This window comes from Thermobia domestica, chromosome 7, assembly GCF_964235325.1.
Source record: "Thermobia domestica chromosome 7, izTheDome1.hap1.1, whole genome shotgun sequence".
Classification (NCBI taxonomy): Eukaryota; Metazoa; Arthropoda; class Insecta; order Zygentoma; family Lepismatidae; genus Thermobia; species Thermobia domestica.
Window position 1 is genome coordinate 22,929,230 of NC_137460.1, and position 17,041 is coordinate 22,946,270.

At 36.2% G+C, this 17,041-nt stretch overlaps 1 protein-coding gene and 1 non-coding gene across 4 annotated transcripts in view; both read left to right on the plus strand.

The window, feature by feature from the left end:
• Positions 1–17,041, plus strand: part of LOC145689903 (uncharacterized) — a 50,418-nt gene that overhangs the window by 512 nt on the left and 32,865 nt on the right. For 2 of the 3 annotated variants that reach the window (XM_081764227.1, XM_081764229.1), the window contains exon 2: positions 14,978–15,227. In XM_081764227.1, coding sequence (XP_081620353.1) covers positions 15,008–15,227 — 220 coding nt within the window. In that variant the 5' untranslated portion in view covers positions 14,978–15,007. Of the gene's footprint in view, positions 1–13,766; positions 13,901–14,977; positions 15,228–17,041 lie in introns of those variants that run through there. The other variant, XM_081764228.1, reaches the window with a different exon arrangement.
• TRNAD-GUC (transfer RNA aspartic acid (anticodon GUC)) lies at positions 13,051–13,122 on the plus strand. The gene has a single exon. It is a non-coding gene; the product is annotated as a tRNA-Asp (tRNA).

Here is a 17,041-nt window from a genome sequence, read left to right on the forward strand (position 1 = left end):
CTGTGCACTGACAAAAATTACTTGTATTCATATTCTCATTCCTTCACGAAAAATGTTTCATATCGTATTTTACCTATAAATTTTCTATTTGGTAGAGACGTCTGCTCGAATGAACCCCTTTTTTTTAATAACAATAGCCTAATTTTTGTTAGGTTACATTACGGTCTACTTCATGGTTTGTATAAATCGACAATGGCTTTCAAAAAAATGTGCACTATATTATCTTGTTTCATTGTTGTTTGTGTTGTTGCTCATGCTTATTTGTATTCCGTTTACTTCACGTACTACCAAGGTGACCAGAACTTTTACTTTCCAAAACGGGACGCTGACGCATACGAATCAGCGACTGGACGGGGGGGGGAGGTACACATTGCATTTTGGGACTCAGCAGTGTTTTCAATTTACAAAATACACGGCTTAAGTTTAGAGTTGCCCCTCCAGTCTGAAGATGCCCTTGGACTTTGCAACATACAAAAAACAGTCCTTAAAGTATTAAAAATTGTTACGTTTCATTTAACTTTAGTACTCCATGGGCTTCACAAAAATTTAAAAGGTTTTCTTCATTATTTTTGAGCATCCGTTACACCTGTTCGTCATATTCGCCATATTTTACAATTACCATGCTGCTGAAACCTTCCGCGAATGCTTCCGCATCCGGCAAATAGTACTAACTTCCACATATCTTTTCTCGTATTAAACATAACTCTCATGCTGAACGTACATTCCTAAACATCAAATAAAAAGTTCAAATTATCATTACTTACCTCATTTCTCCTGTAAATTTTCCTGATTTTTATAAAAAGTGGAGGGGTAACTCTAAACTTAACCCAAATAAGTAAGAATGATAACACAGCGTTTCTAACTTAAGTACTACCCAATACTTTAAACTACTTGAACACTCAGAATTCCCACTTGAACCACACAACACTCAATTCTCATTTGAATATTCAGAAATTCTAGGCCATTTATATTTTGAATAATAATTACGGGACACCTGGGTCATGTTTGCTTAAAATGGGACATTTAGGCGTCCCGTTTGAGAATAAGAAAAAAACGGGACAACTGTTGAAAATAAGGGACTGTCCCGGCTAAAACGGGACGTCTGGTCACCTTGCGTATTACACATTATTCGAGCAGATGTTTCTACCTTATTTTGGCATGATGGTTATTCATTTGTTACATTTTCAGGTTAGGTTTCATCTTCCTATTCCTTTTAGCAGAGCATGCACTAAATAAGGAGCTCCATTACTGCTTGCAGATTGACTTCAGGAGGGCTCAGTATATATACAGTATGAACGTATGGCATAAAAAACTAGTGCATGAACCGACTTGTGCTAGGTAGCCACTGGAAAGCACGGATGCTATGAAGCGAATCAGGGCAGCAGCGTAGGTGGGTGAACGAGTGGTAGTGAGGCGGTGCGTTCGTAGGGAGCAGGCGTGTCAGCGACAGGGTGTATACGCATAAACGAGGACAGTAAAGAGCACACACACACATACAGTACTATCATTTAAAATTAATTTCAATAATCTGACAGTAATTACTTATATTCACATTCTCATTCCTTCACGAAGAATGTTTCACATCGTATTTTACCTATAAACTTTTTGTTTGGTAGAACCGGCTGCTCGAGTTAACCCCGTTTAGCCCCAACAACCCATTTCCCCTTTAACTTCTTTAAACCTACTTTTGGCCCCCCGCAATTAGAATTAAACACAGAGCTCCTTCGTGACTAAGCGGTTAGCACAAGCGCCTCTGGCGTGGGAAACCCGGGTTTGATTCCCGCCGGGAGCTCATGTGGTTCGGATTCCACGCTAATCAGTAGGTCCCGCCTCATATAGCCTCGCTGCTGAAATGGACGTTAAAATCGAGAATTAACCCCACCTTCCTGCATGTGATAGAATTATATCGTCGGCGGCAATTCAAAACCTGCTATGTGCATTTTGCAGGAGAAGCGAAAAACAGTATCCTGGTTAGCTTTTTGGCTTTATAAAAGTGATGTTATAAGTAATATTTGATGCTGCACGTAACTGGTACCTTCTCAAGTAACTTGAGAAGGTACCAGTTACGTGCAGCATCAAATATTACTTATAACATCACTTTTATAAAGCCAAAAAGCTAACCAGGATACTGTTTTTCGCTTCTCCTGCAAAATGCACATAGCAGGTTTTGAATTGCCGCCGACGATATATTAACGCATCTTTATTTTATGTTTACAAATGTAGGGTTACCAATGTAAAATCATTACAAGTGCTATATGACTGTTAAAATAAGTTAGTGTAGATGAAAAGGAACTATGTTAGGTATTTTCTGTGTGGTATACAAAAGTTGTTTATTTTACAAGTGAAGCGTTACTACTGTGAAACGATTATAAGTACTATCGGAATTCGTTTCATTGCCCCAAGAAAAAAAAAAAGTGTTTTCACCCTTGATCTATGTGGACCTTCTGTCACGCGGGTGATCAGCTTCGCCCTGCCCTGATTCTTCCTAGATAGCGTTCTTGCTTTTCAGTGGTCATATAGTACAGATTGGTTTGTGTTTTTAAATTAAGTTCCAATAAGCTCCGTTGCGCCGTATTTATGTACTACGTGAAAGAGAGCTAAACTAACTGATTCAAAAGTATTTTTGTTGTGTTGAAAAATTGGTGAGCGTTAACGGAATGCATACAGTGTTCGTTGCACTATAATATGTCTAGACGCTGTAATTGTACGTTAATCGCGAAAGAATTGTTGGTTTCCAGTAATTTTGGTGGCCCCCTTGAACTTCATCGTCATCGAGCGCCGATCTTTTGGTGAACAATAAGGAGGAAAGTAGTGAGTTATAATTTTAAATAATTATTTCGATTGATGTGCCTAAACTTGAACTTTCTCTCACAAGTTTCATTTGAAATAGGAACTCATATTAAATAATCAAAACAAATCGCTGAGCAAATCAAGGCGAACCGGTTTTTATTATACTTTAAAGCTATGCTATATATAAATTGTTGGAAGTATTATAAAACGGCTTTTTTTCGTCTGTCGACAGGTGTCAGAGCAAAAACGATAAGAGATATCGAGATTTTTTTCAGTCGATTCAGCGTCCCAAGGATAGTTTCCGCCTTCTCCATTAACTCGCTATTCAAACCTAAACTGGTTCAAATTAACTATTTCCGGTTTCAACACTTATCGCCATAGAACAAAATGGTAATAAATTGCGACAAGTGGTTTTCTGCTATCGATTCGGAGTGTCAAGAGAACTTATCGTCACAACCCGCAACACTCTACCAAAACTGGAAGTTGTTAAAATTTGCTACTACCAGTTTCGACTGATGTAATATTGATCTCGGTCATGGATGCACCCAGTGGCGTAATGCTAAAATTTTTTGTAGGTATACGTTCTAGCGTTTTCAAAAGTATAGCGTATACGGAAGACCACTTGGTATATACGCACCCCAATTTACGCTCATTCTTTCGTAAACTTAAGGTGAGTATACGCTGAACTATAACAATTTTAGGTGGGTATACGCCGTATATGCTCCATTACATTCCTGGATGCACCTGAGGTATCAGTTTGCTGCCCTTAGTTGCAAGATACTAAATATTATATATCTGGATGAATTCTTTTAATTCTAAGGAACAAAATGGCACAAAATTTAGTTTTCTTTGTAATCTGTTCCCAAGTAACTAATATGAATAATGTAATAACCCTAAAACACTATCCAGTATATATATATCCTGTCTTCAGCGGAATCGAGCGGGACTCGCAAAAATTTCCGTTAAAGACAGGTTTCCGCTTAATGGAGATAGACCTTTCCGTTAAAAAATATATATGCTTATAACGGACATAATGAGAAAATATATTAATGTACGCAACTTGTTCAATTACAGTACTTTTTCCTTTTACAGATTAATACCCAAAAAAACTTAAAATGAACACAAAATATGCTGTGCACACTTTCCTTTATTTTTCCCAATAGTCAAGCAGGATTTTTTGCATACATTGCTACTACTTGGCTGCGGTATACTTCAGGACACAGAAAAGCTTTCTCTGGAATTTTGAAAATCCTCTGAACTCTTTCCTCCTTGTTTTCACCACGTGATGGAGATATATAACTTCTGCTTTACCTCAATTCCTTTTTTCCAGAACTTTGTTTTGTCAGTTTTCTTCTCAATTTTGTTGGCTGTCGCTAGTTGCTACACAAACGGAACAGAAGTAGCCTACAAAGAAGACTGACAGCTGACATGCTACGTAGGACTAGCGAAAAATTGTGGGAGCTGAATATGAGTAGTGATTGACGAAAGTCAACACTGCCCATAAAGATTTAACAAAAGAACGAAGTATTTATCGCAGACAGTATATGTTTACCCTCTCACAAGATGTTTAAAAATTTTCTAAACGATGTAGTCTGAAACTCAGAATTTTCCGTTAAAGGTTTATTTTGCTTTTCGTTGTCCGCATAACACAGTTTCCGCTTAATGAAGGGACTTTTACATGTCTTTTACTCCAAAATCCATGGGACCATGAAATATTTCCCTTTAAGACAGTTTTCCGTTTAATAAAGGGTCCGTTGAAGGCAGGTTTTACTATATATATATATATATATAAATTTTATTTTATTCTTCAATTGGCGTCTCCAATCCGGATTCGTTACTACATCCTAGATCTGTGATGTTATTTAATTTAAATTATTATGATATAGAAAACCCTAAATTTCTTCAATTGACGACACCAGTTAGGATGAGTACAGAAATTAATTTTGTTATTAAAGTATGTACTATCCTAAAGCTGAAGGTCGCCAATTGAAGAATACATTAATTTTGCAGTTATTTAAATTCAATATTTCTCGTTTCTATGGAAATGGATCCTGGCTTGGATCATCAATTGAAGAAAATTTAAACTTAACAAAATATCAGAATGAACAAATCTTAACTGATGTCGTCAATTGAAGAAATTTAGGGTTTTCCATATCATAATAATTTAAATTAAATAACATCACAGATCTAGGATGTAGTAACGAATCCGGGTTGGGGACGCCAATTGAAGAATAAAATAAAATTGTATATATATACACTGGATAGTGTTTTAGGGTTATTCCATTATTCATATTAGTTACTTGGGAACAGATTACAAAGAAAACTAAATTTTGTGCCATTTTGTTCCTTAGAATTAAAAGAATTCATCCAGATACATAATATTCAGTATCTTGCAGCTAAGGGCAGCAAATTGATGCCTCAAGTGCATCCATGACCGAGATCAATATTACATCAGTCGACATCATGAGCCAAACTAATTATGTAATTCGAAAAACAAAAGAAAAATATATGTCTAAAGGTTTCAAAGCTGTCTGATTTCTAGATATCCAAACTATATACATACATATATATAGTTGGAAACTATATATATTTCCAACTATGTCAAATTAGTAACACTAACAAAATAACGTAGCAGTAATGGTTTAATCGATGTTACCATCATTGTTCCAGAAGATTCTAACAGCCTATTACGTAACTTAGACTACATCAGTGGAGACACAATTAAGGAATGTCGGGGATGTGTGACGTCGCACAAATTTTTAACCTGACATTTTGATGTTAAACATTTTCATCACATATATCACACCACAAATATGGAGGCACCGGAGGGATAGAGATTATGTACACCCTCAAGGCATCATCTCAACAGTACCAAACATTTAATAAAAGGGAACATCAATAACGAATTCATAAGGAACACGAATCATAACAAATTAAACACGAACACAAATTCAAAACATACAACCTAAACAATGTAATGTATCGTTACAGGTAATCGGTACGTTACACGTTTAATCAAACCGGAAGTGGTTCAAATTAATGATTCTCGGTTTCAACTTCACTATAGGAAAAAAAAGTAAGGCATAGCGAGTAATGCCTTTCTGATCGTGATTCAGCTTCAGAAATACAGGTTGCCTTTGATCTTATTAATCTATTGCAAGCTGTACTTGTAGATGGATTACTTCAAGTTTGAGTATTGAATTCTCATATTTGGAAGTCGTTCACACTGTGAAACGAAACTTACTTGTTATATGATCTATATCGTGTGACAGTTTCGCCAACTAAACGCTTTAGCTTCATCAAACACTATCAGATATTAGATAGTGTCGGATGCAGTCAAAATGTTTAGTTGGCAAAACTGTTACATATTAGTTTCATAATAAAAGTCGGTTTGCTTTGCTCAGCGAATATTTTTTTTTTAAATCTAATTATAGCATATAATAGAGGCAAAGGTGGTATAATGGAAATATTAGGAACAGGCAGTACAAATGACATACGAAAAAAATCAATTATTCCTGCAGAAATTGATTTTCTAGTTTTACTTCGCACGTTTATACTCTTTGGCTAAAGGGGGCGGATGATTAATTAAAGTGAATTATTATAATTTGTGGTTTACAGTTCCAATTACGGAAATATTATTTGTCTTTATTTTATTTTTATTTATGAACATAATTCCAGATACAGCTGAACACCAGTTTAAACTGGAAAATTTAAGAGATGAAGCATAATACAATAATAATAATAATAATAATAATAATAATAATAATAGTGATGACAAATAGCAACAATAACAACAAAATAATAATATGTAAATGATAACAAAAAGTTTAACAATAACTGATTAAAGTTTATCCACCAAAATGACGTCGTTGTGCAGTTATATGCAGCTTCAGAATTAAATAAATCTATGAGTGTATATGACATTTCGTTGTATACCTTAGGAAGCCTGTAGAACAGAGAACTGAACTATTGAAAGTCTAGATCGTACAGTATGAAAAAGATGTGTGTTGCTTGTTTGAAGAGAATTCGGAAATACAATTTTGAGAGTTGCGTTTCGGACCTGAGTTGACCATGTGTAAGTTTATACAGATTTTTGAGGTCACAGATTTCCTTCGCACAAGAGCAGGACAGAAAGGGGCAATCGTATGGCTAGATGGAGAGAAAATCGAAGACGTTACGACGTTCCCCTATTTAGGAAGTCTAATATCCTCGGACGGGAGAAGTGAAAAAGATGTAAGTTTTAGAATAGCGCAGGCTAAACAAGCATTCAATAGGAAAAGAGGACTACTAATATCACGACATGTGTCACTGGACGTTCGCAAAGATTTATTAAGACACTGGAATGGAGCGTGGCGCTGTACGGATCAGAGACGTGGGCATTGAGAAAAGTTGAAATATCCAGGCTGGAAGCATTTGAAATGTGGTGTTGGCGCAAAATGCTGCCCATATCATGGACCGAAAGGAAAAGGAATGAAGACGTACTAAAGGAAACTAATGAAGGACGACAGATCATAAAAATAGTAGGGAAAAGAAGAAACAATATGCTTGGCCATCTTATTCGGCACTCCGATTGGATCACTGTATTGATAGAGGGAAAGGCAGAAGGAAAACCTGGAAAACGAAGACCAAAGATAGAATATCTAGATACAGTGCGAAGAAGAGACCTTATCAAAGTATAAAACAGCTATCCCAAGCGAGAGAAAAGTTTCAGAATTTCCATGTTTCCCACTAACCTATGGTTGATGTGAACAGGATGATTTCCTTCGCACTTACAGCTAGAACTGTTGCATTTTCTTGGAAATTAAACATTGCAATAGTGTTAACATTTACAATTTTTATTTCCATATTGAGATATTGCTGTATACTAGCCTACCATGTTGTAAACTATAAATTTCATGTTTCTAATAGCGTAGGGTAGCTATAACTTAATAGTGATAGAGATTTATGCTAATTTATGGTAGAGTGTATGTAGTTAATAGGCAATTAAGTAAAAAGAATGAAGTTCATTATTAATAACTTATCCATGAAAGTAATTTTATAAGATATTTGTGAGTCAGCATAAGGTAGAGACTTAGGAATAGATCTCTGTAATGTTAGTTATCATGCTTGACTCAGTCAAGATGAAAACTGTCACTAGACTCGAATACAATTAGATAAACGACTGACCATACAGTTTTGTGTTAGTAGACCTATGATATTCTGACTAACTAATACCACGTTCCAGTGGACAAAAAGGGACGACATCCAGAAAAAATTATTTTCCTTTTTTATTCAAAAATAGAAATTCAAAAAGAGAGGCATTAAAAACTTCAGTGAACAGTAGACAAAATACAAAGCAAACACAATAACTGTCCTTAACACGGAAGAGAATTCTTCGCAAAACTATTAACAGCCACTGCACAGAAAATCTAACAGTCTTTGAGTGACGTCACAGTCAAAAGAAGCAGAAGAAATAGGTCCTTCAACGGAAATATAACTAAGTGTCCTCATTACAAGATTGATGGAAAGCGGTGACCGAGTTTAGAAATATCAAAAATAATATTTTGGCCAAAGTGGAATAGGATACAGGGCTATGACGTAGTTGGGTCAAAGTTACGGTTTGTAATGTGAAAGAGAATTGAGATGCTTTATAACGACTTGTTTCGATTCATTCGAGGTTCAGTACGATTCAGACCCATACGTGAGCTGGATCTCTCCGCACAGTCTATCGCGCTTCATAACCCGCGAAGACCCATCCGTGGTCTGTAGGGCAAGTAATTAATCAGCTCCGAGACTTGTATCACCTAGCTGAATTAACCTTCGGCCAAAGTGTACTTGTGTTGAAGTCACTTTGTGTAATCGCGAATTTTACTCGTCGTTACATTTTGTTATATAGTGTAGGAATGGTTGTAATTATGTAAGTACAATAAGTCATATATTACAAGTATGCATAACTGATTAATTAAGATATTGCAAGATAGAGTTAACTAGGTCTCATTATGACCTTGGCCAGGTGTATTCTGGAGTAGAAAGGGAGCTTAATATCGCTTTCTCTCGAAATTCGTCTTCAAGGCGAATGACTCCTTGTATACACTTATATTTACATTGTGTAATGTATATGTTATATATTAATGCTGTCAATCTAGGTTAGAATGCTTTTATGTTTTGGACAGCTCGATCCTAGAACCCAGGATCTTTGATACTCTGTACTACCGTTGTTATGTACCCAGGACCTTTGTAACTATCTCTGAAAAAAAAAAAAACTATAATTCACTACAATAAAAGGTATCAAAAGTTCCAAGTTGACTTGCTTTCATTTAATGGCTAATTGGTAACTAAATACCTAGGTTATTTCTTAACTATATTCTTAAAATATACATATATATAATATAACGACAGAAAGCATATCTACACATTTTAGAGATAGTATAAAGTATATAGAATGGCTCCCCGACTTCGAGGTTTAATTTCTTGTTTTATCTTGATAATTAGTTGTGCATACTGCTCTGATTTCATATGATGTTATTTAGTGTAACCTATGTTTATGTGTTGATTTAGCGCTATTCTCTCGTATATTTGATTGTTGTGTTCTCAGTGCATTTTTCATGATGGCAAACACGCGTTCCAGTTCTCGTTCACATGCAACTGATTCAGTTATTTTCCCCTCCCTTTCGCTAGAAATTTTCTCTGCTTCTCCCGGCGAAAATGCTGAAAAATTCTTATGTGGGTTCGACAGACTAATACAATTGAATTCTTGGGACAATTCCAGGATAGCAGGTTTGTTTCCCACTTTTTTGTCAGGACCACCTTTGTACTGGTGGACATCGCAAGTGGATGAATTAAAAGCTAAGGAATGGAAGGATATTAGGGATCTCTTTCTTGAACATTTCGGAACAGGTCAGACTACGATGAATGCATTAGAAACATACAGGTCTAGGGTTCAGAAACCTGGAGAACCACTTACTTTCTATATATACGAGAAGAAACATCTCGCCGACAAGTTTAATTCGAAACTTGCATTTAAAGAATTTTATGTTGATTGCGTTTTAGGTATGTCCCCGGAATATTTACATTATTTTTCACAGAAAACATTCGGTAGTTTCGACGCTTTTGTACAGGCCGCATGGACCAGACAAAAGGCTGACATGCTGATGCATAAAAAACTACAGGAACAACCACACAGCTTTCCGAGTAGTTCTCAGAAACCGGAAATCGTCTCTGAACTTCCACGTACTCCCCCTCCCCCTCCCAACACAGATTCATATTCGGAACTGGCAGAAAAACTTGAAAAATTACAGTTGCAATTCAATAGCCAGATGAATACCCGTGCTCAGGTTCATTTTTCTGAACAAGGCAACAGAAATTACGTTTATACTCCTCCAGCCTCTCCCCACCGCACTACTTCACCTACACGATACGACACACGCTCGTACTCCCGATCTCAATCTCCCGTTCACGCGTGTGAGTATCGACACCGGACATGTAGTTCTCCGTGTGCTAGACAGGCATATGCTTGTGCAGCACATTCTTGCGGTACATGTTCCAATAGAACACATTCTGAAAATACTTCTTGCCATTGCAAACATGCCCAAAACTCGCAGGCTCAGTGTAATAACAGTTCCCCACCACCTACGCAAGGCAAACAGAAAGTTACTACACAGAGGCAAGGCAGTACCGCACAGGAAAGCAATGATAAGCCAAACCAAGGGAATGGAAAGAAAAATAAAAACAAAAAACAATACAAGAATAAGAATGGAAACAAACAGCAATTTCATGCTGCATACATGAATCAGGCACAGTTTCCTCCGGTCTATCCTCCCACATTCCCATTCTACAGTTACCCTCCCCCTTACCCTGCTTATGCCTTACCACCACAGCAGGTAAATCCGGTGATGACCAACCCTAATCCTGCTTCTAGTCCAAAAAACTAGGAGAGGAACGGGAGATTCAATCTCCCCCAGAATCTCATACCGATTGTGACAAACTATACGGGACAAATATGAGCTCTGAATTGCTCGCTTCACAATCTACCACAATTAAATTACCAATGGAACAACAAGGCCAATTGAATTATATCACTGGTACTGTAGGGACAGAAAACGTTAAACTCTTACTCGATTCTGGAGCTGAAGCGAATATTTGTCCATTTTCAGCTTTGCCCGCCCATGCTCGTGTATTTCCCTTACGTACCTCGCTTTACGGCATATCACAGGTGCCGACGGAGCTCACGAAAGCTGCATATTTGACAATACGTTTAAATGGCAAATCGTTCACGGTGTTGTTTAGATTAATCCCTTTGCCTAAATTTCCGATTATTCTTGGTAATGGATTCTTGAAGGAACACAATTGTCAATTGGATTATGTTACTAACACACTTACGCTTGAACATTTTGGTTGCAAACCACCTAAGAAAAATGCTAAGAAACCAAAAATTCACAAACTTTCTACAGTTCTGGCACAGGAAATTGCAAATAATCAACATTTCACGCTCATTTGCAAACAAGCTATTACAATTCCACCCAAATCATGTTGTATAGTGCCTCTCGAATTCTCTCTCGATATGCCTATTAAAAATTTTCACGTACATACACCTGTAAACAAATTTCTCAAAAAGTGTTTTATGGTACAAGCAGCTGCTTCAGCTGAGAACCCAGCGGTTCCTATAGTGAACACTTCTCGGTTCACAAAACATTTCAAACAGGGAACACCTCTAGCCATAGCGTCACGATTGACGGAAGACAGTGAAACAGTACACGTAAACACAATCAGAAAACTTTACACACCAACCCCTGAGCAGGTGCAAGAAAAAGTTTCAAAACGCATGCAAGAAATTGGCCATCTGATTGACGTCTCGAACTTTAATTTAGGTAAAACATTGACAAATGTACAAAAACAGAAATTACAAAATCTGTTGTCTCAGTACGCCACTGTTTTCAAGTGGAGTAGTAATGACTTCACGGCTATAGATGCTTTCGATGTATCTCTTAATCTTCAATCCAGAGAACCGTTTCAAGCTGTCGCATATACAATTCCTCACAGGCTTCGGCCTCAAGCGAAAGATGAAATTCTTAAACTTCTAGACCAAGGAGTCTTAGAGTATGCCGACAGTCCTGTTCGCAACAATGTTTTATTTGTTCCCAAACCAGGTGGAAAACAGGTTCGTTGTGTAATGGATCTGAGAAAATTGAATGATAATTGTATCAGTATCAACGATCCAATCATTTCGGTTCAGGATTCTCTCGAAAAACTATCTGACGCCAAATGGATCTGTTCATTGGACTTACATATGTCTTTTTTTCAAGTAACACTTCGCGAAGAAGATCGTCCTTTTACTGCATTCAGTGTACCTAGCTTAGAATTGCCTAGAACACAAATGCAACTACGGAAATTGCCAATGGGATATAAAAATTCCACAATATACTTACAACGTATATTACGACAAATTTTTGAAGATATAGATTCTTCTCGCGTTGCTTTGTACGTAGATGACATGTATGTAATCGGAAATTCATTTGAAGAAATGCTTCAAACGCTTGACAAAGTGCTCAAAGCAGCACAGCAATATTCCGTGCTTTTCAATTTAGACAAGTCGCAATTTGGTGTGCATGAAGTAAAATGTCTAGGTTACATTGTGAACAACGGAACAATTCGTCCCAATCCTGATAAACTTGACGCGATTCTCAAAATTGAAAAACCGAAAACTGTCAAACAACTTCGAAGTTGGCTCGCTTCGATAAATTTTTTTCGAAATTTCTTTAAGGATATTTCTCTCAAATTGGCGCCTTTGTACAACGCCCTCAAAGGAAATCCTCGTAAACTTCATTGGGATGACGCTTGTGAGCTTGCGTACCAAGAGATGCGCAAAGCATTGACTTCTCCCCCACTCCTACAAATGTACACAACACGCAATACCGAACACGCTATAGTCTGTGATGCATCTCTGCTTGGCGTCGGCTCGGCATTACTACAGAGAAAAATCGGTGAAAAAGAGTGGAAGGTTGTGATGTATGCTTCCAGCAGGCATCCCCCCAGAAAAACCCCTCCCCCCACGTACGAACTTGAGGTATATGCTGTGTATTTTTCTTTGCAGAAATTTTACAAGTATTTAGTGGGTCAACCGTTTACTGTGTATACAGATAGTACTGCCGTGACAGCCCTGCAAAAGTCTAATCACTTAAGCAGCAAACTTCAGCGTTGGCGTGACTATTTCTCAAATTTTCAATTTCAAATTCAACATATAGCGGGAACTCAGAATGGACTTGCTGATCACATGTCAAGAAATCCTCGGTAGTATAGTGGTTAGTATCCCCGCCTGTCACGCGGGAGACCGGGGTTCGATTCCCCGCCGGGGAGCCATTCTATATACTTTCATTAGGGACGACATCCAGAAAAAATTATTTTGTCATACATTTCAGTATTGACCGGGTGTATTTCGTTAGCATGGGAGTACCACGTTCCAGTGGAGAAAAAGGGACGACATCCAGAAAAAATTATTTTCCTTTTTTATTCAAAAAAGAAATTCAAAAAGAGAGGCATTAAAAACTTCAGTGAACAGTAGACAAAATACAAAGCAAACACAATAACTGTCCTTAACACGGAAGAGAATTCTTCGCAAAACTATTAACAGCCACTGCACAGAAAATCTAACAGTCTTTGAGTGACGTCACAGTCAAAAGAAGCAGAAGAAATAGGTCCTTCAACGGAAATATAACTAAGTGTCCTCATTACAAGATTGATGGAAAGCGGTGACCGAGTTTAGAAATATCAAAAATAATATTTTGGCCAAAGTGGAATAGGATACAGGGCTATGACGTAGTTGGGTCAAAGTTACGGTTTGTAATGTGAAAGAGAATTGAGATGCTTTATAACGACTTGTTTCGATTCATTCGAGGTTCAGTACGATTCAGACCCATACGTGAGCTGGATCTCTCCGCACAGTCTATCGCGCTTCATAACCCGCGAAGACCCATCCGTGGTCTGTAGGGCAAGTAATTAATCAGCTCCGAGACTTGTATCACCTAGCTGAATTAACCTTCGGCCAAAGTGTACTTGTGTTGAAGTCACTTTGTGTAATCGCGAATTTTACTCGTCGTTACATTTTGTTATATAGTGTAGGAATGGTTGTAATTATGTAAGTACAATAAGTCATATATTACAAGTATGCATAACTGATTAATTAAGATATTGCAAGATAGAGTTAACTAGGTCTCATTATGACCTTGGCCAGGTGTATTCTGGAGTAGAAAGGGAGCTTAATATCGCTTTCTCTCGAAATTCGTCTTCAAGGCGAATGACTCCTTGTATACACTTATATTTACATTGTGTAATGTATATGTTATATATTAATGCTGTCAATCTAGGTTAGAATGCTTTTATGTTTTGGACAGCTCGATCCTAGAACCCAGGATCTTTGATACTCTGTACTACCGTTGTTATGTACCCAGGACCTTTGTAACTATCTCTGAAAAAAAAAACTATAATTCACTACAATAAAAGGTATCGAAAGTTCCAAGTTGACTTGCTTTCATTTAATGGCTAATTGGTAACTAAATACCTAGGTTATTTCTTAACTATATTCTTAAAATATACATATATATAATATAACGACAGAAAGCATATCTACACATTTTTAGAGACAATGAAAGTATATAGAACTAATGAACGTATGACGATTAAATGATTCCGAGTGTCGTTTTTTTTTTTTTTTTTTTTTTTTTTTTTTTTTTTTTTTTATATAGAAGATAGAATGCTGACGTGGGTACAAAATAATTTACTTGACTGCTTGCTTGCTTACTTGAATGTTTACTACAGGCTGATATTCATAAATCCGACCAACGATAATTCAGTTCTTCAGATCTCCAGCATTAATTTCGGAGCCCATTTCCAAATTTACCGCATTAGTGTGCTACTGTTTTCTGAAGGCACCGTTGATATATTTTGATAGCACTCTAGTCGGCAATTATTTGTTGTATCTTGCTTGCACCAGCTATATGTATTCCTGCTCATTTTGTTACTCCGTAGTCATTTTCTGTTATAACCATCCAAACTCAGATACTCAAGTTCGGATTTTTGAAATGTCAACCTGTATTAGGAATGATAATTACGCACAGATTGACATGTTCTACTGTTATAAATGGCATCTGTCGTGATTTTTATGGACAACAACATAAGTTAAGGTTTAGCATTTAATGTATATTTTTCTTTTCAGGTACGTTCTATTTGGGATACTCATAAAGATATGGAAGCCGAAGCAATTGAAATTGTGAATACTTTTAGACAAAATCTAATATCGTTCAATTATTCTTACGACGTTTCTCTCTACAATGATGATGCATTATTTAACTTATTCTTTAAACCAAGATCAGAGAGAACTGCTTTGTTAGTGTGGGTGATTTGTGCGATAGATAAACGATATGAACCTGTATTGAAAACGCTTAAGGATGCCAAGTTGGAAAAGAGTAAGTCCTCATTATTTTTCTACACGGGTATCATAGATATGTGAAGGGCGTGGGGGAAGGCAATGCTAACCCACATTTTAAAAGGGAATGAATTGAGTACAGGGAAGCAATAATAAAATTCATGTAAGCTGAACTGTATTTCTGCAATCCACTCATGCTTTTTGTAATAAGGTTTATCCTGTCCTGTCCATAGAGTAAATTATTTAAACCAAAAAAAAAAAAAACTTTTTTTGTTTTGTTTTTTTCAATGAAAACCATGGTTTTTGCCAACCTTGAGTTTTATATTCAACGGTTGTGCCCTTTAAGCTATATGAAACGGATCAGTGATAAAAGTGAGTTTTGTTTCATCTAAAGGTAAGATCTAATTGGCGTACCGCAAGGATCAGTGTTTGGTGCTCTACTTTCTTTGTTATATTAATGATTTAACACATGCTATGTTACCTAATAAATGTGTTTTATGTGCTCATAACAGAAATATTTATTATTGCTGGAAATCCACAAGAATATATTGAAAATAACGTAACATTGTATTAACTCGATTAATTAATTGGATAAATATAAATAAATTAGTTTTAAATAACAATAAAATTACCTTCCTAAGTTTTTATTCTGTTCAGAATAAGCATATTCCTCATAATGGTAAATAATAATAATAAAACTCGAATTTTCTAGTCCAGTTAAATTATTTGGTGTAAATATTAGTTCCAAATTAAATTGGAATCCATGGGCATATTTTTTTACTCAATAAAAGGTGAACTAGTACTTGTTTTAGTCTTCCTAGACTGTGAGATAATATCACAATACAAGCTTTACTTTCAATCTATTATGCAAAATTCCAGTCATTAATAAGTTACGGTGTTATTTCCTGGGGTCACACTAGTGAATATATCAGTTCCAAAGGCACATTGAAGCAATTCGCCACAGGGTGGATTAATTTAAATCGAATTGCGAAATAAGTTAAATTGAAATGAAAATAAGTGAAATCCCATCTGTTCTGTTGTTTCAATTATGGAAGATAATAATTATAATACAATGAGACGCAAATGTATGTACAGCATAGTATGAAAAAGAGTGTTTCATGAAGAGGACGATTAGGGATAATCTCGTGTAAAACGGGTAACGGGGCAATCCTGCTTTGTTCTCTTCGTAACATAGGGTTTGTAAATCGTTAACTATTCCACTGGAAAAATCATCATTGACAGTTAAAACAAAAATTATTTTGTGTGCACGTCTGTTTGTTTGTTCCCAGATAATAGGAGCATATTTAGGGGGCCCAATCCCCTCTCCGAAACTTAAAAATGATGTACATTTTATCTAACTTGAGGCGAAATATTTTATATGGATTTCGTGCTGCAAGCTAGTTCTGGACCGCTCTCGATATATATATATATATATATATATATATATATATATATATATATATATATATATATATATATATATATATATATATATATATGTGTGTGTGTGTGTGTGTCCATCCGTCCGTCCGTCCCTCTGTGTCCTTGCCAAATATCAATACCGGTAACTTTTGTATTTAAAAAATGTGACATACTGATAAACGTTGCTGTACATTTTCCTTAATCTGTAGTTGAAACTTATTTGAGATTGAAATAGGTTAACGATTGGGGATTAATTCAAAATTCAACCCCAATACTTTCACTTAAATGGCATAATTAACATTTAATGCTAATTCCTAATGTTTTTTTTTTCTTCAGTTTGCGACTTGTATTATACGAGGAGAAAGATTTGATTTAAATAAAATAAATAATTACTTTTTTTTTTCACCCTGATTTGCCGTCTATCTTGAGGTC